The following is a 25,700-nucleotide window of genomic DNA, read 5'->3' as shown; positions in this document are numbered from 1 at the left end:
AGCATAACCAGCAGGGAATGGAGAGAATTATGTAAAACTGGTCGTCTTGCCTTTTAAACGTGTCTTTGCTTGCTGTGTGAACAGAACTGGTTGCCGAAGAAATGGAGGAAGAGAATAAAGAGCATACGTGCGAGACGCTGCTGATGTGCATTGTTACTGTACTGAGTCACGGGCTGAGGAGTGGGGGTGGAGTAGGTGATGTGCTCAGGAAACCATCCAAAGAGGTAAATTATCACTGAAGGGGGGCGGGAGGCTGAGAACCATGCAGGGCTGGGGGGCTGGTGGGGAAAATGTGTCTGCGCTCCTTTCAAACAGACGTAGGACACATCGCGACTGGAAGGGACCACGCGTTAACTCTGTGCAATAGAGTTAAATCTCTGGAGGACCACATTAATCAGCAGCTGGTTCAAGCAAGCTGCTACCCATCCTTTCTTTAGGGCTTTTCTAGCTTGGGGGCTGTCCAGAATGGGGCCCCAAGGAACAGAAACGGGGTGACCAACAGGCTGTGCTTTGGGAGGTCAGGATCTGAAGAAGTGAGATCAGTACAAGCTAGCGAGCAACTCGCGTGAGGCAGCAGAACGAAAATGCAGTGGTAGCTGATGCCGTGCTAATGGCAGGAGTTTCTGCAGGGAGCATCCCTAGGGAAAGGTGAGGGGTGTAAAACAGGGAATGGGTGAGAGGACAGGAACCAAGATGGGCTGGAGCTGGGACTGCAGGAAGGAAGGGTGTTGTTTGGAGGCATCGTCAGAGAGCCAGCACCCGTCAAAGCAGCAGGAGTTTTTCATAATAATAATAAAAGCTGCCCATATAGCTGCTGCGTCAGCTCTTGGTGCCCATCTGGGTCTCAGGCTGCCCTTCCTCTGGTCGTTCCCCAAAACCACGTTGGGGCCAAGGAGCAGTCGTGGTCAGAGCGAATGCTGATCTGTGTTGTCTGCAATTTCGAAGTGTTATCTAGTGTTTAGCCTTATTTTCATCTTAAAGTGGTTTAAAATTTACATAATTCTTAATAAAAGTTTGGCACCCAACTGGCAGGACGATACTGAAAATGGGGGTTAGGTATTTGGGTATTCAGGCCTGCAATAAATATGAAATGCATACCTGGAGGTCCAACTTGGTGTCCTCATACATGGGCTGTTAGCATGAATGAAATGAATGCTCTTAAATTCCAGTGAAAGACTTTATGGTCACCACTGGTACTATATTGATCCGTCAGGAGATTAATACAAGGGCATAATTTGGATGGGCTTGCAGGGTGGGGGTGAGGAGAGAACAAATTTCAGAGTGTGAGAGAGACGAGGGCAGACGTGGACACAGTAAGCAGAACAACTCCGTAGCCATCGCGTACGGGTCGCTGACTAATTTGGCTCTTCTTTCAGTAGCCTTGCACTTTAGTTTCACTTGATGTTTTGAGTTGTAAGTTATCACTGGAGAGCATCAGAAATGGCGACTCGAAAGGGAGGGGTTGTGGGGCCGCGTGCTCGGTTGCTGAGCCGAGTTAATTATTGCGACCTGTATCTTGCAGGAACCTCTCTTTGCTGCTAGAGTGATCTATGATCTGCTGTTCTTCTTCATGGTCATCATTATTGTCCTCAACCTGATTTTTGGTGTGATCATTGACACTTTTGCTGATTTAAGGAGTGAAAAACAGAAGAAAGAAGAAATTTTGAAAACTACTTGCTTTATTTGTGGTAAGTGTAGAACCACGGTTAAGAATAAGGGGGTTACGCTGTCGAAGGCAGAGGCAGCTGCAAACTCACAGGAAACGGGAGGCTTGAATGCTGGCTGTGCCTACCTTGCGCTCCTCAGCTCGTCGATGTGCCCGGGTGCCACGTGCGCAGGAGCTTGGCAGCAGGAAGAGATGGGGAATGGATGCTCGGTGTACCATTTTTTTCCTAAAATGCTTAGTTTCTGTTTCTCCAGTGCTTCAAAGACTGGCTTGCTGTTGGAGTGGGACAGGTTTCTATAGCTGGTCATTTTTTCTGAGGGTGCGGGGTGTTGAGCAGCGCCTGCGGAAGTTTTCCCCGTCGGTAGGCTGGGAGCGAAGCTGCCGGCGGTGTAACGGGGTGGTCACGCGGCAGCGCGTCACGCACGGGCTGACAGCGGTAACCTTGGGAAGCCTGCTGCAAAGCACATGTTGCTTTTGGTATCATTTTGCCTAAAAATAGGAGATGGGTTATGAAATCCAGCAAACCGATCGCATACGAGGCAGCTACCCCTTTTTAACGGCAAGTTTTCCATTCTCTGCAGTAAGCGCCAGCGGTGCTGGTGATGCCTCCTCTCCTCCTCGCGCTGCGGCCGTTTGCTGCGAGAGGTCATGCCTGCTGCTCAGCATCTGTTTAAGAATGGTTGTGACTGTTCAGAAGGGCAGCAGGCTGCAGAATCAAGTTTTGTTCTTAGAGCTCGTTTTCTTGGTACCGGTTCGTAAATGCTAAGTGTCTGTCACTCTTGTAGGTCTGGAAAGAGATAAGTTTGATAACAAGACGGTCACATTTGAAGAGCACATTAAAGAAGAGCACAATATGTGGCATTATTTGTGCTTTATTGTGCTAGTGAAAGTAAAAGATTCAACAGAATATACAGGACCAGAAAGTTACGTGGCAGAGATGATCAAGGTGAGTTCAGAGTTCTGCTCTTTTCCCCCGAGATCAGACCAACCTGCTGGCATGTTGGGTCAATACAGTATTTTACATTTTATGCATTTTGTAAGCAAAAACTTGGGAGTAAGGCTTTTTCTGCAGCAGTAATCCAATGCCTTTGCTTCTAGAAGCATCCTCTAAAGCCAAGGCACTAAGGCTGTGCTCGGCCAGGGGACTCAATGAGAGGCGTTGCGCTGCTGGCAGCGCTGCGCCGGCTCCGACGCGCTCCCTGCGTGCGCCGGAGGAGGTGGCGGCGAGCGGTGGCAGCTCGGTCGTCTCCACGGTTTTAGACGGGGGGAAGAGAAGCTGTTCTGTTGTGAACACTAGTGTTGGAGGGAGAACAGGCTGCCCAGGGAGGCTGGGGAGTCTCCTTCTCTGGAGATATTCCAGCCCCGCCTGGACGTGGTGCTGTGCAGCCTGCTCTGGGTGACCCTGCTTGGGCAGGGGGTTGGGCTGGGTGACCCCCAGAGGTCCCTTCCAACCCTGACCATTCTGTGATTCTGTGATTCTGTAATATTTTCAAGCTGGTGGAAGTGTCTAGACTATAACAAACAGGTTACAACCTGTCCCAGTAGAAATATCTTAAACTGACTTGTAGGATTTGTTGTCATATGATTTTAGCTTATTAATGTAAGAAACTAAAATTAATATCTACTCAATTGCAAGGCCTTCTAATGAAGGAATTAGAAGCCTCGCCTCTGCCAAGCTGCAGGCTTAGAGCTCCTGGAATTAGACCCCAAACCCCAACTACTAATTTGTGCATCTTCAAACAGCAAAAGCTGTTTCTGATTTACAACATTTCAATTAGTTGTTTCTTTATTTGCCCTCAGACAAATAAATAGCAGCATACTTTTCTGTATTTGTCTGTAGCTTTTCTGCTGCGGAGGTACAACCCGCCTTCAGCGGGCGATGTGCCGTGGCCTGGTCAGAATGTAAATCCCACCGGGATCTGGCGGAGGTGAAACATGTTACTTCGGGGTCACTAAAGTGTACGTCCTGGTTCTGGATTTCTGCCTCTGTGACCAGGGCTTAAAGAAATCTTGTGAGCAGTCACCTGACAGAGGATTAGCACGGTCAGATAGCCAAGTACATCCCTGCTGCTTTCCAGCCTGACTGATCATACTGCTCCCTTTATTTATCCCACTGCGGCGGGCACTGCTTTGGGGGAGCACCAGGCTCTTTCAGATGTTTCTGCTTGTGAAAGATCTTGTGTTGTGTTAAAACTTGTTTGTTTTTTTTTAAAAGTTTCCATTAACAAACAATTTATTAACTAACTGTTATTTCAGATTAACAGTTCAAATTAGGTACGAACCAGAAACCAGTCGCTGAATAGGTTTGCAATAAATGTAAAAACTGGAGAAGTTTTATCAGAATTCCCATTCATGGAAGTGTCAGCGAGGGCTAATGTCTATGTGACGAATGGATAAATTATGGATAGACCAAGTGTCTCATACAGATGCAATTTTACATAACTGTATGCTCTAGGTAGAGCCTTGGAGTATGTCTCGTAGTCGGTGGGTTTCTGCGTGTCGTGAGCCAGTTTTAGATCGAGAACTGACAGCAGGGTCTCAGTGCAGCGCTCTTGAAAGCGAGGTGTAGCCCTACGAGCTGTGGAAGTGGGGAGTGAATCTGCTTTGCACCCCGGTGGGCTGCCACGACCCGGCACAGGCGTGACCGGAGCGGCTCGGGCTGCTGCCGCCCTGACGCCGTAGCTCTCGGCAGCGTTTTGCAGTCGGCGTATTCCTGAGGACTGGTCTGGCAAAGCTGACTCGGAAAACCAGAAGCAATTTCTTTCTGTCATCCTCTAATGTTAAAAACACTCTTTTCTGCCCTAGAAAATCTGAGTGTAAAGCACAATGAATAGATTTCTCTACCGGAGATGTTTCAAATACTTCTGTGAGAGTCAGAAATCCTTTCTTCTGCCTAAGGTGTATCTAGGAGTAGCTTGGGACGTGGGGCATCTTTTACTCAAGCCTTCCGTCTTCATCCCGTGAACCCAGAAGGACAGCAGAAGGAAAGCCTTGGGTGTGTCAGGGGTCCCAGAGCTGGAGGCTCACCCGTTGGAGGCGATGGCTGCTTCTGTGTTTGGACAGAGGGCGGGTGGGAGCCTGCGGCTGCCGCATTCTCCCAGAAAGCCTACGTGTGGCATGGTTAGATGTCAAAGGGATTTGCTCCCCACATTTTCAGACTGAAGGTGGCACTCCAACATCTTTGATAATGACAAAGGTGGGGCATGTCTTTGGTACCATTGTTCCGCTGCGATTTATACCCATTTTTAGTAGCTGGGGGTAGGAAGCATAACGTGCTCCAAATCATACCGTGATCACAGAACACGCCTCAGATACACTTCACCTTTGCTCTGACTCCCAACAGAGTATCTTTGGAAAACTCTTGGGTTTCTGGCTTTTGGCAATAGTGGGAAGAAAAATGTATTTTTTAAAAAAAATTGCCTCTGCCATTTAGTATTTGTGTGTTGTTCCAACACCACAGAACATTTAAAAAAAAAAAAACAAACCCAAACTACCCCGAGTTTAGGACACTGAAATTACATTCACCATCAGTTTGAGAGTTGCATCCGGTGCTGCTGTGCAGAGCTTTAAAGATATTTTTAAGCGCTGTGGTATCGAAAGAATCCTGGACAGTTTCAGTTATGCCGGTTGGTGAATATTCAGAAGCTTTAGGAGTGATCTTGAATTTTGATGTTTTCTTGTCTAAAAATAATGTGTGCAGAAAGGCGGTTCTGAGGATATCCACTGCACTGGGTATGGCGGAGCTGACTCTCGCCCATCAAATTCATCTCGTAGCCTGCAGGAATCTGAGCCAGCATGAAAAGCAATTGTAGCCTTGAAAAATCAATGATTAACTACCATTCTTTAGTGAATGTTATATTTCTTCATGGATAGAAGCTCGTTAAGGTAAAATGCAATATGCAGAAAGAAGTCAGCAGTTAAACTTGGAAACACAATTTAAGGTTTAGCAGCATTTTGAACACTGTAAGCCTGACTAAAACAAACGGTGATCAGACAAAAGAAAACGTGGTCTACTGCGTTTCAGGACTGACTCGTAAGCAGACCTTCCGTAACGCTTTTCTGATGCCATGGGGGTCTGTTGGTGCTTGCAGCCTCAGACCGTCTCTGCTGTCGTCGCCCCGTGCCGCGGAGCCCGCTGCGGTTGCGTGCCGCCGCCTGGGAAGCCGGGCTCCTGGGCTCTTGTAGCTACAAGTCAGGAGGCCTGGAATTCCTCGCCAGCTTTTTCCCCTGTCAACAGGGATAACACTCACTTTCATCACTAAGGTGAGCGTGTGCCCGCTGTGATACATGGTGTGAAACTGGAGATGTCTTAAGAACCTGAGCTGGGAATTGCTAGAGCAATGCGAGGAGGGAGATGGGCTTGCTGGTTCTGTTTGATGGAGAAGCTGAGCTTGCGTCCACACCCGAGCTGCTGCGGTGAATCATCGGCTCTCCTGCGGTCCTCCCCAGCCCTGGCGAGGCTGATAACCTCGTGGGTTTCGGGAGATGGCAAGCAGAAGCCTGGCATGAAGCAGCTCACCTTCAAAATGCACTCTTGAGCCACCTCCTAATATCTCTTTAATAGCACAGGCAGTACTGCAGGATGTGAGAAGACATCCAGCAGCAGTAGGTCTTTAATTCTTGGTGTTTATAAAGCCCTCCTGATGACCTAACTTGTGTTCATCTGCCTAAATCACTGCAGATGTGCGTGTAAGACAGCGAGGCTTCCAGATGGATGGATGCCTCTCGATCAGTGTTGATCTGGAAGGCAGGGTAATGGTGCTGTGGAGCGGGCAGTCCAGTGCCTCCCCTGTTCCCAGGAACAGAGGCGCACGGTTCAGCTGCTTCGTGGCTTCGCCGTCACCGGGGAAGATCAGGTGATGTCTGAATAATGCCGTGTGTGTAGGAGGTGGGGGGATCCACTTGGCCAGACACCGACATCCCCACCCAAATGACTAATGTGAACTCCATGCAACTCCCTGCAGATTAGTTCATTCAAATGCCTTATCTCCCCGTCCTGTCTCGAGAATTTCTCCGGAAGGTTTCTGCGTTTGCCCGCGGCAGCCTCGCCAGCAGCAGCCCCAGCAGTACGGCTGGCACGGGGGTCTTGGCAAAGGGCTGCTACCAACAGCTGTCTGCAGGCATTTGCGATACGTAAAGATCCTTCCTCCGAAGCCCGATACGTGGAAAGCCACACCTACGCTTGGGCTTTCTCCGCGTCCGTGAGCCGGGGTGCGCGCGGCTGCGGTGTCGGCGTGCACGCAGCTGCAGTGTGCTGTCACCTGCACGGACAAATATTTGCATACATAATTCTTGCATCCCCCAACGTGGGGATTTGCAGGCGCACCTTCGCCTCGGTGTCTGAGCAGCGTGGGCAAGAGCCGCGCGGCTGCCAGGGGTTCTGTGCACGCAGAAGCGCAGATGAAAAAATAAAGGCTTGTTTGGCAAAGTTTTTAGCACAGCTTCCTAACTGGCTCTTGCAGCTTCCACAGATTTTTAATCTGGTGTTGCACCGAGCAGGACACGTGTCATTCACCTCTGTTACAAAAGCGGGGTAGAGAGGTGCAAGGGATTGCCCAAGCTCACGTGTCCAGGTGGAGAGCGCCGAGTCCGGAGCCTTCGCCGGGGCTGTGCTGTCATCTGAACCACTTCTAAATGGGAGCGATGGCACAGATCTCCCTAAAGGAATTTGGAATGGAAAGGAAGGCCAAAGGTTTCCTTTTGTGCCCTAATTCACCTCTTTGTACCAAAGCGGAGATTTAAATATACTATTGGGCTTTTTTACTTACCACAATTAGAAAGTGTTTCTTATTGCTGTTTTGAGTGCTCTCCACTTCAAGAAAGATGAGGAGCTACTGGAGAGAGTCCAGCGGAGGGCTACGAGGATGGTGAGGGCACTGGAGCATCTCTCCCACGAGGAGAGGCTGAGGGAGCTGGGCTTGTTCAGCTTGGAGAAGAGAAGGCTGAGGGGGGACCTTAGAAATGCCTCTAAATATCTGCAGGGTGGGGGTCAGGAGGATGGGGCCAAGCTCTTTCCAGTGGTGCCCAGCGACAGGACAAGGGGCAACGGGCACAAACTGAAGCAGAGGAAGCTCCAGCTGAACCCGAGGAAGAACTTCTTCCCTCTGAGGGTGACGGAGCCCTGGCCCAGGCTGCCCAGGGAGGCTGTGGAGTCTCCTTCTCTGGAGATATTCCAGCCCCGCCTGGACGCGGTGCTGTGCAGCCTGCTCTGGGTGACCCTGCTTCGGCAGGGGGTTGGACTAGATGACCCACAGAGGTCCCTTCCAACCCCTACTATTCTGTGATTCTGTGATTCTGTGACGTGCTGGGCTTCGGGTGGATCCCAGGGCAGCGTGCAGGGTGGGCACCGTGTCCTGAGCCTGGGGCTGTACGGAGGGGGAAGGCTTCCAGCTGGAAACCATCAAGGGGGACTCGCTGGGGACAATAAACCGCTCGGTCTGCATGGCTGGCCGGGACGTAGAAGCCCCATGTGTGCCGAGGAGGTGGCCCAGGGCTGCGGCGGGGCGGCCGTACCCTGAGTCATCGCTGCCGCCTCCTCCAGCCCGGCAGTGCCGTGGAGCCCGTGACCCCGTGCCGCGGGTGCTCCGGGCCGTGCCCCGTGCCTTGTGCAAGAGCAGGTGGGTGACTGCAGCCATCGCCGCCAGCAGCTTCGCGTGCTGAGTTGTTTTGTCCTGCCCGGCTGATCGTGGCGTAACACGTCCTGCCTAAAACGTCGCTGCCGACAGCCCGGAGGAGGTTGCCGCGGTGAGGTGGCACTGTGCTTTCTGCACCAGTGAGGAGATCGCCTTCAGGGCTTCCCACCGGCGCCGTCTGCCCCAGTCGCACCGAGCTGGGCGATGCTGGGTGGGTGCCGTCACCGCTGGCAAATGGGGAGGCTCCAGGGAGTCGCCCGCGGCAGAGCTGTCCCTGGGACGTGCGGGGGGATCATTTCATGTAGGGACGCGGTGGTCGTCCGCCTGTGGACGTGGTGTCTGTCTTCCAGGTTCCCTGCTCTGCACCAGTGCAAAAGCCATATAGGTATTTAATCTGTGGGAAGAGTGAAAAAAGAGATTTTTATATCATTAGCCTTCTGTTTAAAGATGTGGTAGATGTGAGGGCTGGAAAATACTCTGTGTGGAGGGGGGACGCTGTCAAGTGCCGTTCTTCGGGGAGAAGTGCAGCTTGGTGTGGAAGAGGTGATGGTGGGCCCTTTGCAGAAGAGACGGAGAACCTGACGCGGGGCTTTTTCCAGGAAGCGCAAGAAAGAACCAAGAGCAGTTTCATCTCTCTGCAAACAAAGAAAAAAATTAATTTTCAGAGCGCTTCACAAAGCTGTTTATTAGCTGCGTGGGTATGATTTTTAATGACACGAGACAGAAACTGCAATTTGCTGCTGCCACCTTCCCCTACTGAACGACGGCTGCTGGGCAGCCTTCCTATGGCAGCCTACGGGGATTTATTTTGACGAGCGTTGAATTAGCCCTGAGGCACCCCATAAATGCTAGGTGCAGGGGGAGCAGAATAAATGGAGACCCAGCAGAGGAGCGGTGACTTCCTCGGGGCGGCGAGGACGAGCCCCGGTCCGTGCCGGCAGCGGCCACCTCCCGCCCGAGGAGCCGAGCTAATGCATCTCTTGGCACGGCTCGCGCTGAGGTTGCCTCAGAAACCTTTCTCAGAACAAACTCTTCGGCAGAAGCCGGGAGGAGCGGGCGCTTCTCAGAATGAATTGCATCTGCATCATGCAGCGCCGCTTCCTCTTTTTCAAATTTCCAGTCGTGGACGGTCAGCATCGCCCCCATGTCTGAGATTTAATGATATTTGCTTTACAAGAGGGACTTTTCCAACTTTACCTAGAAAAGAGCTAACCCGAAACGCAGCGCTTGCGGTTAGCCAGCTTCCGTCAGGGGCTTCAGTCAGTTCGTCCGCTGAAGCGGAGGCAGCTGCGACGGTGCCGGGAAGAGGGAGCTGACTGCACGCCAGGATCCCGCTGCCTGCGCGTGCGGCAGGACCGCAGCGGTCGGGGCACGGCCGGGACGGGGACCTCGCTCTCCAAACCTACCGAACCCCCGGGGAGAGATGGAAGGCTGCGCCTTTACAAAGCGTTCAGTGAACGCTCAGCAGAAACTAGATCCATCGAGATAGAAACCTTTTGATTCGCCCTCGGATAGAAGCGCTGCGCGGAGGGAGCGCTGCCGGGCTCGCCAGCCGCCGGCATTTCTGCATTCCTGCTTCTTCCCCTTTTCACCGTCTCCGCCTGAGGCACCGTTATTTGTTTATTTGAAAGAAAACACCCCCACCCCCCCCATCCCTGGCCTGCGTCTGAGCAGCGTGGTCGCATCAAGCCGCTCTCTGCGGTGCTGCTGGAGGTGGTAGGAGCAGGCTGGGAGCTTCCCATGCAAAGCCAGGGCGCAGGGCTTTGAGACGACAGTGTAAGCACGGAGGAGGAGGAGGAGGAGGAGGAGGAATGCCCCTGCATGCTGGCAGTGTCCCTGCTGCCCTCTCAGAGCGTCCCAGCAGCCGCCGCGGGTCAGCGAGCGCTGGTACCCGTTTCACCGGCGTCGATGCGGCTTTACCTGCGCGTCCGTCCCCGCGGTGCCTCACCTCAGGGTTTTTGCCCAGGCTGTCTGGGTGGGCGTCCCCTTATTTCTTGCTGGGTGGCAGCTGGACACTTCCAGGTGAACTGGAAGGTTTTGGGAGGTTTAGGTTGGCTATTAGGAAAAATTTCTCTACTGAAAGAGTGGTCAGACATTGGACCAGGCTGCCCAGGGCAGTGGTGGAGTCCCCATCCCTGGAGGGGTTCAAAAACCATGTAGGTGTGGCACTTGGGGACATGGTTTAGCAGGCATGGGGTTGTTGGGTGGATGGTTGGACTTGATGGTCTTAGAGGTCTTTCCCAGCCTGAATGATTCCTTGATTCTAACCTGGGGTTTGAGTCTACGAGGGTGGTGAGGCCCTGGCCCAGGCTGCCCAGAGAAGCTGTGGCTGCCCCCTCCCTGGCAGTGCTCAAGACGAGGTTGGATGGAGCTCTGAGCACCCTGGGCTGGTGGAAGATGTCCCTGCCCATGGCAGGGGGGTGGAACTGGATGATCTGTAAGCTGCCTGCCAACCCAACCCATTCTGTGTTTCTAGGAGTCGTGCCAGCAAGCAATAAGAAACCTGAACGGGAGCGCAGGTTAGGTCCAGCCCCGTGGCGTGGGCTGGCAGAGTGACGCTGGGTCCTTCCCTAAGCTGCCTCTGCGCAGAAGGTTTCCAGGTGCCCCATTAACTCTTTCTGCAGATGGATCGGGGCTTCGCGGGGTGTTGTCAGCGCCAGGCTCCGAGGCGAGCCCTGCCTGCACAGCTCAGCAGCCTGCCCGAGGGTCGTGACTCTCGTCTCCTCTCCGTTAGCCTTCTCCTTTCGCAGCTGGCGGAGCTCACATGGAGCACTTTTGGTTTTAATCTTTCACCATTGAGAACTAGAGAGGCGCTTTGTTGTTTTTTCAACTGAAAACCAAGATTTCCCATACTCAAGTGACTTCAAGAGCTGGGGCTTTCAGCAAAGCAGCGAGTCTGAAACTTCTGACGAGCCTGCAGAAGCTGGCGATGCTCTGATGCTGGTTTGATGTCCCCACGCGAGACTGCCCGTCACCCTCCCTGCCTGCAGTGACCAAGCTGCAGCCTCTGCGGCAGCGCCAGCGTTTGCCGGGATTGCAAAGGAACGTTCGCAAAGGCTTGGGGTGTTTGTGAAGGAAACCTTGCCCGTAGGGAAGGGTTGGTGTTTCCCGGTCCTGCTCCCTCGTCCTCTTCATCCTTCACGAGGATGGGGCCTGGGAGCACCCTGGGGACGGGCTTGGAGAGCTCACCTCTGGGAGCAAGTGAAGCAGTAATGTTTCTACAGCGAGCAAGGAGTGGGCAGGAGATGGGCAGGAGCTTCAGGGCTCTGCTCTTGCGTCTGCCTGGGAGCCGTAGGGCGTGGACCTGAGGGTCCAGGAGATCCTGCGAATACAAATGGAGTTTCACTCCAATTTGCTTTGTCCTTGGAAAGCTCTCGCCTGGAGGAGAGCAGGGAGGGGAACAGCAGTTGGTTTAGTTGGTTTTCCCTGCGTGGGGAGAGAGATACTGGGGGGGATGCTGCTGGACCAGAGCAGACGCGAGGAGCCTGCCCTCTCTTCCCTAACGAGGATTTTACTACGGCTGTGGAAGAATGCAGTGAAATGTTGCCTGTTGCTACTATTAAATCTTAATTGTGGGACTGTTGTTTCCTAAAGTCCAAAATATTTTGGCACTTGTCTTGATAAAGGCATATTTTTTGGTACATACATTTTTTTTTCCTCTTTTATTAGCAGAAACCATCTGCCCTGTAAACAGAGACCAGGAGAAGGAAGCCTCCCTGGCAGTTTTGCATCGTATGGGCACGCTGTGGTGCGGGGCGCGGGAAAGGGCCTGCTTTCTGCCTTGGACCTCGGCACGGGCAAACTCCAGGCAGATCAGAGGCAACAAATTCCAGCTGATGAGTCTTGGCATCGCAGCCGAGCTGCAGAAGGGCTGCGACCGACACTCTCCGTAGAGGTGCACGGCCCTGATTGAGCAGGGCGGACGCTCCCGGGAGTGGGCGAGCGTGGAGGGGGGAGCAGAGCGATGCGGAGCGGGTTCCAGGTGGAGATTTAGGCAGGGAATGGCGAAAAGCCGAAGAAGAGCATCTCCCCTACGAGGAGAGGCTGAGGGAACTGGGCTTGTTCAGCCTGAAGAAGAGAAGGCTGTGAGGGGACCTTATAAATGCCTACAAATATCTGAAGGGTGGGTGTCAGGAGGATGGGGACAAGCTCTTTTCAGTGGTGCCCAGTGACAGGACAAGGGGCAATGGGCACAAACTGAGGCACAGGAAGTTCCGTCTGAACATGAGGAGGAACTTCTTCCCTCTGAGGGTGACGGAGCCCTGGCCCAGGCTGCCCAGGGAGGTTGTGGAGTCTCCTTCTCTGGAGATATTCAAGACCCGCCTGGACAAGATCCTGTGCAGCCTGCTCTGGGTGACCCTGCTTGGGCAGGGGGGTTGGACTAGATGACCCACAGAGGTCCCTTCCAACCCCTACTATTCTGTGATTCTGTGATTCTGTGAAGAGAGTTGGCGGTGCCGTAAAAATAAGCCGTAGGTTTGAGAGAGAGCCCGGCCTGCGAAACGGGGCGAACGTCGGCCGCCGTCCATCAGGGCTGTTGGTCGCTCTTTGCGCTGGGGTGCTGTTAATCCCGTAGCCTATCACCGTTTCACCAGGTTTGTTTAAAATATTGCCAGCTGTTGCGGTGTCACCTACGAGAGTGCTCTCATCCGTACCTCATCCAGCCTTAGTTTAACTTCCAGTTCAGAAAGTATCTCCAGCGTGGGAGGAGAACCAGACGAGATAGGAAACCAGCTCGGTGCTGAAATGTAAGGTGTCAAGATGCGGTATGCACCCCTCCTCCTCTTTTGTGGCTTTCTGTTCCGTTCCTGCTGTTATTTTTAACGTCACTGGCGCGTACGTGAGTGTATGTGCGAGCCTCTGTGTACACACTGATAAAACGGAGCACGTGTCCACGGAAGTTCCTGGCTGCAGCTCAGCCCTGCAATATCACAGAATCTGTACACCTGAATGAAAGCTTTCTGATAAGCAATTCATTGCAGCTTAAGCTGTCCCACGTTTTAGCCTGAACCAGCCAACCAGAATATGAATTTTTTTCATTAAAAAGGAAGTATTTCAGCAGTGAAATTGTTTACAGGTAGGACATGGTTTCTTTCACTAGAAAGCACAGCCAAACTTGGCTTCACCAAAAAAGCAAACCGGCTTTATCAATAAAAAATCTTCAGCGCGCACAAATTCGAAGACTGTAGGATGGCAGCAGATTTCTAGTGCTGGCAAACGTTGGGACTGGAGCATCTCTCCTCCGAGGAGAGGCTGAGGGAGCTGGGCTTGTTCAGCCTGGAGAAGAGAAGGATGAGAGGGGACCTTATAAATGCTTACAAATATCTGCAGGGTGGGTGTCAGGAGGATGGGGCCAGACTCTTTCCAGTGGTGCCCAGTGACAGGACAAGGGGCAACGGGCACAAACTGAAGCAGAGGAAGCTCCAGCTGAAGATGAGGAAGAACTTCTTCCCTCTGAGGGTGCCGGAGCCCTGGCCCAGGCTGCCCAGAGGGGCTGTGGAGTCTCCTTCTCTGGAGATATTCCAGCCTCGCCTGGCCGCGGTGCTGTGCCCCCTGCTCTGGGTGACCCTGCTTCGGCAGGGGGTTGGGCTGGGTGACCCACAGAGGTCCCTGCCAACCCCTGCCATGCTGGGATTCTGTGAAACGCTTGTCCAGACCTGCAGCCTGGGCTGGGTTAGTGGCCGGTGCCCGTGTATTGCGCTGAAGCGTACCCAGAGAAGGAATGGCTGCGGGGAGAGAGAGCTGCTGGAAAGGAAAAGCCAGCAAAAAGCAGCCTCAGTTTTCAGTAGCTATGTCTGAAGTGCCTCACTGCCTCTAGCAGGCAATTTTGCAGACCTTCCAGTAAGATGCAACGAAAATAACTGCAGAGGTTGCGTGTCTGAGGAGTCCCCACCTGGCACCGAGGACCTGCCTGCGCCCAGCCGCGCCGGGGCAGGTTTTCACCCGGCAAATGCTAATTGTGCCCTTGTCTGCTTCTCAGGAGAGAAACCTGGACTGGTTCCCCCGGATGCGCGCCATGTCGCTCGTCAGCAGCGACGCGGAAGGAGAGCAGAACGAGCTGAGGAACTTGCAGGAGAAGCTGGAGTCCACCATGAAGCTTGTGACCAACCTCTCTGGCCAGCTGTCAGAGCTGAAAGATCAGGTAAGGGCGAGACGGCTGCCGAGGCTCGGGGCAGGAAGAAGGGTCCGCGAGCCTCTTGTGCAGCGTAGCTGCTCCACAGCCCCATGGCTTCTGCAAGCCCCAGGAAGGACCTTTCTGAAGGAACTCCTCTTTGGGAAAAGCGAACAAACCCAGTGTCCCCCCAGAGCCCCGTGCCCCAGCCTGGCAGCGCTGACCAAGCCGGTGCAGTCCAGCGTAGCGGCCTCCAGAAAGCGAAAACTCGCCTTAAAAAAAAAACCCAGAGCTGAAGTTGACTTCAACCAGTCCCCACTGGTGCAGGGAGCCTGTGTGTCTGTGGTGGTGGTGGTGGTGGTGATGGTGTTGTGATGGGTCTTAGCCCTCTGAGCTTAGCGCGATCCTGCAAGCCAGAAGGTGTGATACTGTCTTGTTTAACTTCTTCATCAATGACCTGGATGAAGAGTTAGAGCGTACCCTCAGCAAGTTTGCTGATGACACCACACTGGGAGGAGTGGTGGATACACCAGCAGGCTGTGCTGCCATCCAGCGAGACCTGGACAGGCTGGAGAGTTGGGCAGAGAGGAACCTGATGAGGTTCAACAAGGGCAAGGGCAGGGTCCTGCACCTGGGGAGGAACAACCCCAGGCACCAGCACAGGCTGGGGTGACCTGCTGGAGAGCAGCTCTGCAGAGAGGGACTGGGAGTGCTGGGGGACGACAGGGTGACCATGAGCCAGCAGCGTGCCCTGGGTGCCAAGAAGGCCAATGGGATCCTGGGGTGCATCACGAGGAGCATGGCCAGCAGGTCGAGGGAGGTTCTCCTTCCCCTCTGCTCTGCCCTGGTGAGGCCCCATCTGGAGTACTGTGTCCAGTGCTGGGCTCCCCAGTTCAAGAAAGATGAGGAGCTACTGGAGAGAGTCTAGCGGAGGGCTACGAGGATGATGAGGGGGCTGGAGCATCTCTCCTACGAGGAGAGGCTGAGGGAGCTGGGCTTGTTCAGCCTGGAGAAGAGAAGGCTGAGAGGGGACCTTAGAAATGCTTATAAATATCTGCAGGGTGGGTGTCAGGAGGACGGGGCCAGACTCTTTCCAGTGGTGCCCAGCGACAGGACAAGGGGCAACAGGCACAAACTGAAGCAGAGGAAGCTCCAGCTGAAGATGAGGAAGAACTTCTTCCCTCTGAGGGTGCCGGAGCCCTGGCCCAGGCTGCCCAGGGAGGCTGTGGAGTCTGCTTCTCTGGAGATATTCAAGACCCACCTGGACGCGGTGCTGTGCAGCCTGCTCTGGGTGACCCTGCTTGGGCAGGGGGTTGGGCTGGGTGACCCACAGAGGGCCCTGCCAACCCTGACCATGCTGGGATTCTGTGAACCTGTGTTAACCCTGGGGCTTGGAGGGACGGTGGGTGCTGTCCCCAGCCCAGACCCGGCGATGGCTCTGTGAACGCCGCAGGGCTGTGTTTCGCGTGGTCCGTGCCGGTTGCAGCCCGGCTGGAAGTCAGAGGGCAGATGCTGTCGCCTGCCCTGGTGGGAGCTGTTGGAGGCGGTGAAGGGACTGGCTGCTCATCTTTATGGATTAACAGCCCGAGCCCGGTGGTGCAATTAGTGAAGTTCGTATCACTACTGGCACCAGACAGAATGACTTGCACACGGTGGTGTCCCGGGGCAGTCGATGGAGATGCCCGGGGCAGAAATGGCCGACAGGTTTGGTTCGTTATCTCTCCGGCGGCGCGGTTGGCCCAACTCTCTCCAATGCTGATGGGGTTCCTGCTTCCCGGCCCTGCTCTGGGTCGGCCGGGTGTCTCTGCGAGGCGGTTATCTTCACGGAGACGTGAGTCTCTGGAAGCCAGAACTGACGGAGATCCCGGCTCCCCGCCTTCCGACCACGCTCTGGAGCTGGGCCCTTCCACCCACCGAGCACGAGGAAGGGATTAACGCGTAGGATTGGGAGCGGAAAGCCTTGCTGCTCTGGGCTGTAATTAGTCTGCGGACACGGTGCCACGGACCCCCTTGCTCTGGTGGGTTTTGAGGACGGAGGACAAGGGACGGTTGGTTTTTCCTCTGTGCTCCAATACTTGCTGGGTAGCGGTTTTGCTGTTTTGCCTGGAAATAATTATCGTGAAACACGTGTCCCGCGTCTTCTTGTCGAAGGGTCTGACTCCAAGTGGTCTGCAGACCCCGGGAGCCGTTCCACCAGCCGCAGCCAGCTCTGGATCGGGACGCATTGATTGCTGAAGCTCGCAGCTCCTGGCTGAGCAAGCACTAGAAACCCTTCTCGCTCTTTGTGAAAATAAGAATGAAGGATTTAGCTTTTAGAGAGCCATTTGACTGTAAAAGCGAAAGAGGAAACCAGCTCCATTAACGTTGTGATGGCTTTTAGGAAGTCCCCTGAGTGCGGTTACTGCGAGCCCTGCCTAAGTTGCAGGGTGCTCCAGGTAGGTGACAGAACCAGCGTATCCCTCCTCCCCGTCAGGAGCTGTCTCCAGGAAAAGGGACTGACTCGGGGGAACTTTTATTTGTAATTATTTTCTCGTATTTAAACAAAGGGAAAACCTCTCATTCATTTGCTTTTCAAGCTCGTTAGGTTTCTGGATCCCGTAATTGTCAGAAACTGAAATCCAGCACGCCTGCTGTCATAGAGAAGGTGCGCCACGAGCCGTTAAAATCTTGACCGCTTTAATTCTGTGCAAAAAAGTAACGAGGCGACTGTCTGCGGCGGCCGGGGCTCGGACGCGGGCACCCAGCACCCCCCTCACTGCCCGCAGCCCTGCTCCCGACCCCGGGGCAGCTCCAGCTCAGCCCCAGCCCTGGGCAGCGGGCGGCTGGGCGGCTGTGTGCCCTCACTGGGGAGCCCGCCCCGACCCAGATGAACTTCAGGCCCCTTGGTTTCGTTTTCCGACGCTGGCGGCGTCGCCCCAGCAGCTGGCAGCTGCCCATCCCGCAGCCCTGCGCCCTCCGGACACGCGGGAGGCAGCTTGCGGGATGGGGAACGCCGTGCGGCCACGCTGCCATCGCGTCGCTCGCTCTGCTCCGCGTTCGGTGGGTTTATTCTGCCCTGTTTCTGGCAGGCACGGCTGCTGGAGCCTGTAGGAAAGATGGGGACAATCTTTTTGGTAGAGACAGCAGTGACAGGACCAGGGGTAATGGTTTTAAACTAAAACAGGGTAGGTTTAGGCTGGATATAAGGAAAAAATTCCTTACAATGAGGGTTGTGAAACACTGGAACGGGTTGCCCAGAGAGGTGGTGGAGGCCCCATCCCTGGAAACACTCAAGACCAGGTTGGACAGGGCTCTGAGCACCCTGATCTAGTTAGCGGTGTCCCTGCTCGCTGCGGGGGGGTTGGACTAGATGACCTCTGGGTGTCCCTTCCGACCCAAACCTTTCTGTGATTCTGTGCTGCATATGCCTGCGTCGGGCTGCACCATCCCTTGTTCTGCACAGCATGAAAAATGCCGATTCCAGTCCCTTGCCATTGTTTTTTTTCTTTCCATTTTTATTTCGTGTGTCCTCTGAACCAGTTTATTGGCCGTGTGAAATCACAGTTTGCTCCTGGTGTGCTCGGTGAAGCTTATTAGTGCAGCAGGGCGCTTTTAAAATGAAGTCCTCATCGCCTCAGTGCATCTCCAGCTTGTGGGCTGTCTTGAAATACTGAAAACCCAAGGAATGACCGCGTTTCAGGCCTTTCCCGGGGGTGCAGTGAGCGTGACGACACGCAGCTAGCGGCGTGCACGGTGCTGGGCGGCCCGTGGGGCACGCAGGAGCCTTTCGGGGGGTGCCCAGAGCTCCCCATTGTGACCAGTTCCTCTCCCCACAACCAACTCCACACCAGCAGTCGGCCACCGGCCGGCTGCCCCGGCACCCTGGGTACCCCACGTGATGGGAAGACCGCTCAGCATCGCTGGAACTGGAGTTTTTAAACAAATACATTCAGATTTGGTTACAAACGAGCCGGATGTGTGAGCGTGCGGTCTCCCTTCTCCCGGAGCTGCTTCCAGAAACAGTTATATCGGCTGATATTTGTTGTTAAATATCCGAAAACTGGGAAAAATTAGGTTGTGGATGTAGACGCTGCAGGAAGAGCATTGCAGAGAACTTGGTTAATTCTCATGAAGAAAAAATACTCTGAAAAATGACTTTATCAGGCAAGCCAGCCAGGTTTTCCGGCGCGTGGGCGAGGGGCCGGCGGGGCCCGGCGGACCCCAGGGGAAGGAGCAGCGGAAGCGGGACGTGAGCGCGGCTGCTCGTCCACGCTGCCCGGGTACCGCCCCGCGCGATGGCACAGCAGCGCGGCTGCACGTCGCTGCGAGGGTGCCCGGGGCCCAGGTCCTGGCATCCTCCTCCTCCTCCTCGGCGCGGCTGCCGCACGCCGTCCCACGCGTCGGCTGCTCCGGCACCGGGGAGCACGTGTGGGGATCCAGCTGCTGGAGTCGCTGCCCGCGCCGGAGCTGTTCCGTACGTGGCGTGTCGGCTTATGCAAGCTGTCGGAAACCTCCCAAGTTCTGGGGGGGGAAAAAAAAAAGAAAAGAGTGGAGAATTGGATCGTGGCCGTTTTTTAACGTCGGTGATAAAGAGTGATGATCCATTTTCAGGTCTGATCAGGAGAAAGGTGGTTTTCTCAGGTGGGGAGCCGCTGCCGAAGCTGCGGCGGTCCGGCAGCGAGGCGGTTAACCTCCCGTCCCGGCCCCGCGTCTTGGCTCGCTGCAGATGGCGAGCGATGTTGGCTGGCTCCCGGCAGCGCTCGCGTCTGTTCCAGCGCAGACCAGGGTATTCCCAGCCTGACTTGAGGGCTCGTCCCTTTTTTCCGCCCTCTGCGTCTCGTCTGCCGGGCGCGTTGGACCGCTGACAAAGAATTCCGAACGGGGGGGGGTTCTGGGAGCACCAGTTCGCGCCGGGCTCTCCCGAGCGGTTTTCTTTTTGGTGGGCGTCCCCGGCGAGGGCACGGGCCGGGGCTGCGGCCGCCTCTTCCACCCCTCGGCGCCTGGCACGGCGTTGTTTGTAGCCGACGGGTTTCGGAGCGCGCGCTGACGATGCTGGGCTTGTTCAGCCTGGAGAAGAGAAGGCTGAGAGGGGACCTTAGAAATGTTTCTAAATATCTGCAGGGTGGGGGTCAGGAGGATGGGGCCAGACTCTTTCCAGTGGTGCCCAGTGACAGGACAAGGGGCAATGGGCACAAACTGAAGCAGAGGAAGCTCCAGCTGAACCCGAGGAAGAACTTCTTCCCTCTGAGGGTGACGGAGCCCTGGCCCAGGCTGCCCAGGGAGGCTGTGGAGTCTCCTTCTCTGGAGATATTCCAGCCCTGCCTGGACGCGGTGCTGTGCAGCCTGCTCTGGGTGACCCTGCTTGGGCAGGGGGTTGGGCTGGGTGACCCACAGAGGTCCCTTCCAACCCCCACCACTGTGTGATTCTGTGATTGTGATGCATGGGAAGCGCCTTGGCCTCACGAGCAAACTTTTTCCTTTTCCAGATGACGGAGCAGAGGAAGCAGAAGCAGCGCATCGGGCTCCTCGGACACCCTCCGCCCGTCAGCGCGCAGCAGCCGGCGTAGGTGGGAAGGGCCGCTTGCCCCGGGTCCGGAGCCCACCGCGGAGGCTGCTTCCGCCTGTACGCTCGGTCCTGTTTGTAAATAACCTGTTTTTATACTGTATGTATATGACTGCTACCATATAAAGTTTGGGGCGTACGTATTGTAATTAGAACTGCTGGCACGGGGCGGAGGTGAAACTTTGTGCCAAAACTATCAAAATTGCCTTTTTCTTGGAAGGACTAAAGAGAGCACCTGAATTGCACTTGAAAAGAATTATTTGACTACGTGACATGTATTTTGTATTTAAGAAAAAAGAAAATAAAATACAATAGCTAGTATTTATGTTTTTATACAATTGTGCAATATGAATTATGCAATCACAATATCTTTGTAACTCCGGAGTGTCCCCAAGGGAGTGCACAACTTCGAGTCCGGTGTGTTCGTACAATGTCATAAATGGTATCGAACTGCAGGTGTCAATGAGGCTGCTGCAAAACTGTGTTCCCGGTGATTTTTTTCCTACCCCTCGGACATTTTTGTACCATGTGTGTAAATACCTTGCAATGCCATATCTGTCGCCTCTTCCTCCCAGAGCGAACGCTGGGAATCCGCCGGCTGTTAATTGGTGGCAATTAAAGCGAACCCTGACTTGGAAGCTTCCGAGCGAGGCAAGCAGGAGGTATTTTTTCAAGTGACTTCTTCGAAGTGCTGCGGCCAGTAGGGCTCAGACACCGGGTTTTTTTTAAACGCTGAGATTTCTTAAAGGGAATTTTTTACGCGAAAGGAGGTTTGGGATGAGGATGCGCTGCCGGCGAGTCGGTGCAGTCTCCTGCGGGCGTGTGGTGCCACGGCACCTCGGCCTCTCCCGGGGCCGCCCAGGCTCGGCGTTCTCCATGTGTAGGATCCTTTCCTTTCTGTTTTTCCCTTGGAGACCTACGTGCCTGCTGAAGCTGTAGCGAACAGGCATTGCACCGACCGAACCGTGACCCGGCCCGTTAGGACTGGCCTACGTACCGCTTGTGAGAGAGCCGCTGGCCTGAGGCTGGGCTGTCCCACCCCTTCCTCCCCCCCTCCATTCCGCCACTTTCTTTCGGGTTGGATTCTAGAGAATATGAAAGTAAACTTGGTTTTTGGTTTGGTTTTTTTCCCCCTCCAATCCGTTGCATAGTTTTATACATGGACCTCATTTTACAAAAGCTAACTTCTCTGCAATACTGTCTACAGAAAAAAAAAAAAAAAAAAAAGCTACAAACAGAGCTATGAAAATTTGTAAATGCATAAATATAGGTATTTAAATAAATGATGCCAAATACTCTACGGCCAGAGGCTGCTGGTGGTTTGTCGCTTCCCTCCGAGGTGCTGGTTGCTTCGCCGGTGCCATGGGGAGCCAAGCTGCAGGGGCTGTGCAGGTAAGGACGGTGCTTTCCCCGCTCCGAGGGGCAGAGCGGGGGCTTCTGACACAGAGCGAGTGCTTCCTCCTCCTCCTCCTCCTCCTCCGGCAGCGAGAGGACCTGCTGCCCAGGAGCCTCGCCAGCCACCACTCCCGTTCAGGATGCTTCAGCCCCTTCCCACTGGTGGTTTAGGCTTGCCATCCTCAGACTGGAGCGGGCGAGAGGTAAAAAACCCCGGCTCCAGCTCCACGTAGCTGATGGTGGGCGCTGGATCAAGATGCAGCAGGGACTGCCCGGCGCAAGGAACCGTCCTTAAGCTGTCCGAGGAGGGTGCGTCCCCCTGCCCCGGGCCCTCCCGAAAGGTCCCAGCGAGCGGATCCGAGGAGGGCAGGAGGTTGGGCGGCCTGCCCAGCAGTCTCCGAGCCATTTACTGGTGACATTGTGACTTCTGCATCACACCTGGTTTCCATACGAATCCTGGTATAGGTGTCCTTCTCCCCTGGCAGCCACTGGCTCCTAGCAAGGTGCATGTAGAGGGAGTGCGACGGGTACGACTGCCATCGGGGTTGTGCCATGAAGGAGCCGAATTTCATTTTCTCTGAGCGGCAGAGACGCCTATCTGACTCCCTCCTTCCCCTCCTGCCATCCAGGGATAAGCAGGCGCACGGATATTCATCGCCAGGCGAGAGGGAGGAGGCTGCGGTGCAGCCCGGGACGACAGCTGCTTCAAGAAGGCATCGGTACAAACGCTCAGCGTCGCTTCGCCGTGACCTTAGAAATACATATATTTACAAATATCTGCAGGGTGGGGGTGAGGAGGATGGGTCCAAGCTCTTTCCAGTGGTGCCCAGCGATAGGACAAGGGGCAATGGGCACAAACTGAAGCAGAGGAAGCTCCAGCTGAACCCGAGGAAGAACTTCTTCCCTCTGAGGGTGACGGAGCCCTGGCCCAGGCTGCCCAGGGAGGCTGTGGAGTCTCCTTCTCTGGAGATATTCCTGGCCGCGGTGCTGTGCAGCCTGCTCTGGGTGACCCTGCTTGGGCAGGGGGTTGGGCTGGGTGACACACAGAGGGCCCTGCCAACCCTGAACATTCTGTGATTCTGTGAAAGGCAAAAACACCGGGCACTTCAGCAGCAGCCCGCACCCCGCTCGGCGCCGTGCTCCGTGTCAGCGGCGGCTGTGAAAACCGGGTGCTGTCACGCGTGGTGCTCCCTTCCCAGGAGACGCGGGGAGATGCAAAGAGCAGTGGGTTTTTTTCCCTTCCTCTGGTCCAGCTGCGGCACAGCGGCTGGGGGGAGAAACGGGCTGCGGCGTGGGGCGGGTGGGCTGGCCGGGGGGAGCCCGTCGCGGGGTGACGCAGAGGGCTCCATGGTCCTGCTTCTTCCCCAGCCTGAGCACCGGCTCGCTCGGCTGCCAGTCGGCAGAGGAAGCCTCCGGCCGCCTTCCTCCCCTCCGCCATTCACTGCCGCAGATCCAGCATCGCAACGAAATCTCAGGCACAACCACCGCACATTTTTTCATTTTTTTCTTCTTGCGCTGTTTGGCTCTCCAGACTCGGTTCTCCAGGCTGGCAGCAGGTCTGACCCCGAGGTGAACGCCTGCGGGTGGGCTTTCCCGTCCTGGGCCGGGATCTCGTCGCTGATCTCCGGGAAACGCTGCGTGAGGGATCTCTTCAGACGCCACATTTGGTGCATTCTTCTCCGCAAAAGCTGAGTATCTCGCGAAACCACAAAAGGTTTTATTAACAATTTGTAGACTCTAAAGTGGAAAAAGCCCCTCCAAAACCCGAGATCGGCATCTGTCGCCGTGCCTGCAGCTTCTTCAGGCCAGGAGCCGGGAGCCTGCGCCTCACCTCCGGAGATGCTGTCAGGCGGGGCACGTGGCTCTGGCCGTCCCCCTCCGCCGAGGTTTCGCCGTGGTGTTTCTCGGGGACATCAGAAATGAAGTGTCATCCCGCCCGGGGAAGCCTTCGGACGCGCTGAGGTTGGGGTGCGTGGTTAATTAGCTGTGAAAGTCATTAGACAGCTTCAAGGAACAAAACCAGCGCGTGCAGACCACGGCAGAGGCGCGGACGGGGTGCGGGAGCGGACTTTCCTCTCGGTGCAGAGCCCACGTGTGGCCGTGGCCGGGAGGAACCGGCCCTCGCAGCCCGGCGATGGGTGCAGAGCAGTGGAGATGGTCCAGCAGGGCCCATCGGAGGAGGCTGGGCTGGCAGCACGCTCCCGGGTACGGGGCAGGGGGTGAGTATGTGTGGAAAGGGCTCGCTCCACTCCGGTGGCCCCTGAAGCCCTTCTGGAGAACCTTCTGGTTCCATCCCACCTCCGGAAAAAGTGCTGTGGCCGTGCAGGAGGAAGAAAGCGAGAAGGATTTCTGGATTTGGGAAAAGGTGACTTGTGAGGACCTGGGATTGTGCAGCCTGGAAGACTGGGAAGGAGGAAGGGAGAAGTCCCACGTACTACCAGAGAGAAGATGATGTTCACCGAGGATGTGAGAAGGAACCACTCAACAGAGTCCAGGAGGTTTAGCTCCTACACGGTGCGGAGCTTTTTGGCTCTAGAAACAGTTTCCTGATGACCGGTAAAACTGATGATTTGGTGACCCTGACAGACGGCCGTTAGTGTAAGGACTGGACTGGGACTGGGGAGTTCCCAGTGGCCTTGCAGGCACCGGAGATTTTGTCTGGCATCGGGTGTCTCTAGGCAGGATGGCTGTACGCTAAAGTTTGGGAAGATGACGATTTTGTCTTTTAAATAAGAACTTTCATTCAGAGGTGAAAATGAAAGTGGCCTTCCGAGAAGGAAGGAACAAAAAGAATCTACCAATTTTGCTAATAATGGAAAGCCCTAGAGGGGAAGGATCTCCGGGTACTCGTCAATTTGCATGAATGGCTGAGTCTGTGGACAAGAGTTTTCTTCGCTAACGAAGCAGCTGAGACGTTCATCAAGGCAATGCAAATAACTGCTCCGAAAGCACAGCCGCCGCCCCGCGACCGCCACAACGGCGAATTCAAGGCTCGTCCTCGATTCTGCGGCGGATTGGCAGAGGGCAGGACAAAGGAGCCGGGATTGCGGTCGCCGTGCTCGCGGCGGGGACTCGCGATGGGGCGCGTGTGATGGGTACCTCGTTACATAATGGGGCCTTGATTGATGCCGTGTCGGGAAAGTCATAATATAGCTCCGTAGAACAATTCAACTCGTCTCCCAGAACGGGAAATGCTCCTACACACGTACTTAATAGGGTTTTTTAAATTGCCCATTGTATTTCTGAACAAGAGAAACTTATTTGGAGTGCTTTCCCTTTTACGCTTCCAACACAAGCACCCGACGACGTCGCCACGCGTGTTCGCTGCACTCCCGCAGACCCGCTCGCCGTTCCTCCAGCCCCCAAAGCAAGGCGTTGAAGGGCTGCCATGCCGAGACACCCAGAACAAGCCCTGCACCCACACGGGACACGGAGGGGCCGTCAGCCGACCGAGCGCCGATCCGGCGGGGTCTTTGCTGCAACCGCCCGGCTTTGCGCCGACGTCGCCGGGTTCTCACGTGCCACGATGGGCGTTGGGTCCTGAGGGGTGAAATTCCTGGCCCTGAACAGCGTCGAGCGTAACCCGTGCATCCGGCGCGGTTGCATCTGCTTTTACAGCCAGACCGACCCCCGTCCCTAGCCTTCGGTCAGCACCAGGCGCCAGTGTTTGGAGCAGAATCGGTACAAACGCTCCAGCGAGGTGAAACTGGCACTTTAACTGAGACCTAAGGAATAACTTCTGGCGAGACGCCGTGCTTCTGTGTCCAATTTTTTATTTACTACCTTTCCAACCTTCTTTCAGACTAAACATGTTAATGAGATGAATGTCAAAACCACCCACAAGTAAACTGAGCTGTCCCATCCAGTAGGCTAATGTTGATTTGTTTTTAGTAACTAGCAAGGATGCTGGAAAACCCCTATAAAGATATCATTTTTAACAAAAAGTACCAAAAACTCCACCAGTTTTGCATCACAAAGTAGTGGTTAAAGTAAAGATTTGAGTAAAGCAGCATGTCTGTGGTTTTTGTGGGTGGATGCCTCTCGGAATGACTATCCATCTGTCAGAGGGGAGCTCTGCGTGTCGTCTCTGCAGATGACGAGCAAAACCTGCAGTGACAAGCATCTTTCCAGCGCTCGGCTGCGCTGCGAGCCTCGCACCCCTCCTGCCACCCGTAATAGTCAAGGCTTGCAGCGTATGAACCCACTGGGTTTATTTTCTTTTTTTAAACCGAGACAAACCGAGGAAGGGAAGCGAAGCACGGAGCAGTGCTCTGAAGATGCCATCAGCCACCACTGCCAATGTGCTGAGTCATATCGAAATTCAGCTCCGGTGCGCACACGGGAGATGCCACG

The 25,700-nt window shown here is 54.9% G+C and overlaps 1 protein-coding gene across 7 annotated transcripts in view; it reads left to right on the top strand.

The window, feature by feature from the left end:
* The window catches only part of ITPR1 (inositol 1,4,5-trisphosphate receptor type 1), a 184,183-nt gene extending 162,948 nt beyond the window's left edge, over positions 1-21,235 (top strand). For all 7 annotated transcript variants that reach the window (XM_075433115.1, XM_075433114.1, XM_075433111.1 and 4 more), the window contains 5 exons: positions 85-224; positions 1,523-1,688; positions 2,452-2,612; positions 14,279-14,440; positions 19,876-21,235. In XM_075433115.1, the coding sequence (XP_075289230.1) occupies positions 85-224; positions 1,523-1,688; positions 2,452-2,612; positions 14,279-14,440; positions 19,876-19,956 (710 nt within the window). In that variant the 3' untranslated portion in view covers positions 19,957-21,235. The remainder of the gene's footprint in view (positions 1-84; positions 225-1,522; positions 1,689-2,451; positions 2,613-14,278; positions 14,441-19,875) is intronic.
* Positions 21,236-25,700: the final 4,465 nt, after the last annotated feature.

This window comes from Opisthocomus hoazin, chromosome 11 (assembly GCF_030867145.1).
Source record: "Opisthocomus hoazin isolate bOpiHoa1 chromosome 11, bOpiHoa1.hap1, whole genome shotgun sequence".
NCBI classification, from domain to species: Eukaryota; Metazoa; Chordata; class Aves; order Opisthocomiformes; family Opisthocomidae; genus Opisthocomus; species Opisthocomus hoazin.
The sequence above is the reverse complement of the archived record's forward strand: the minus strand, read 5'-3'. Positions and strand labels throughout refer to the sequence as shown.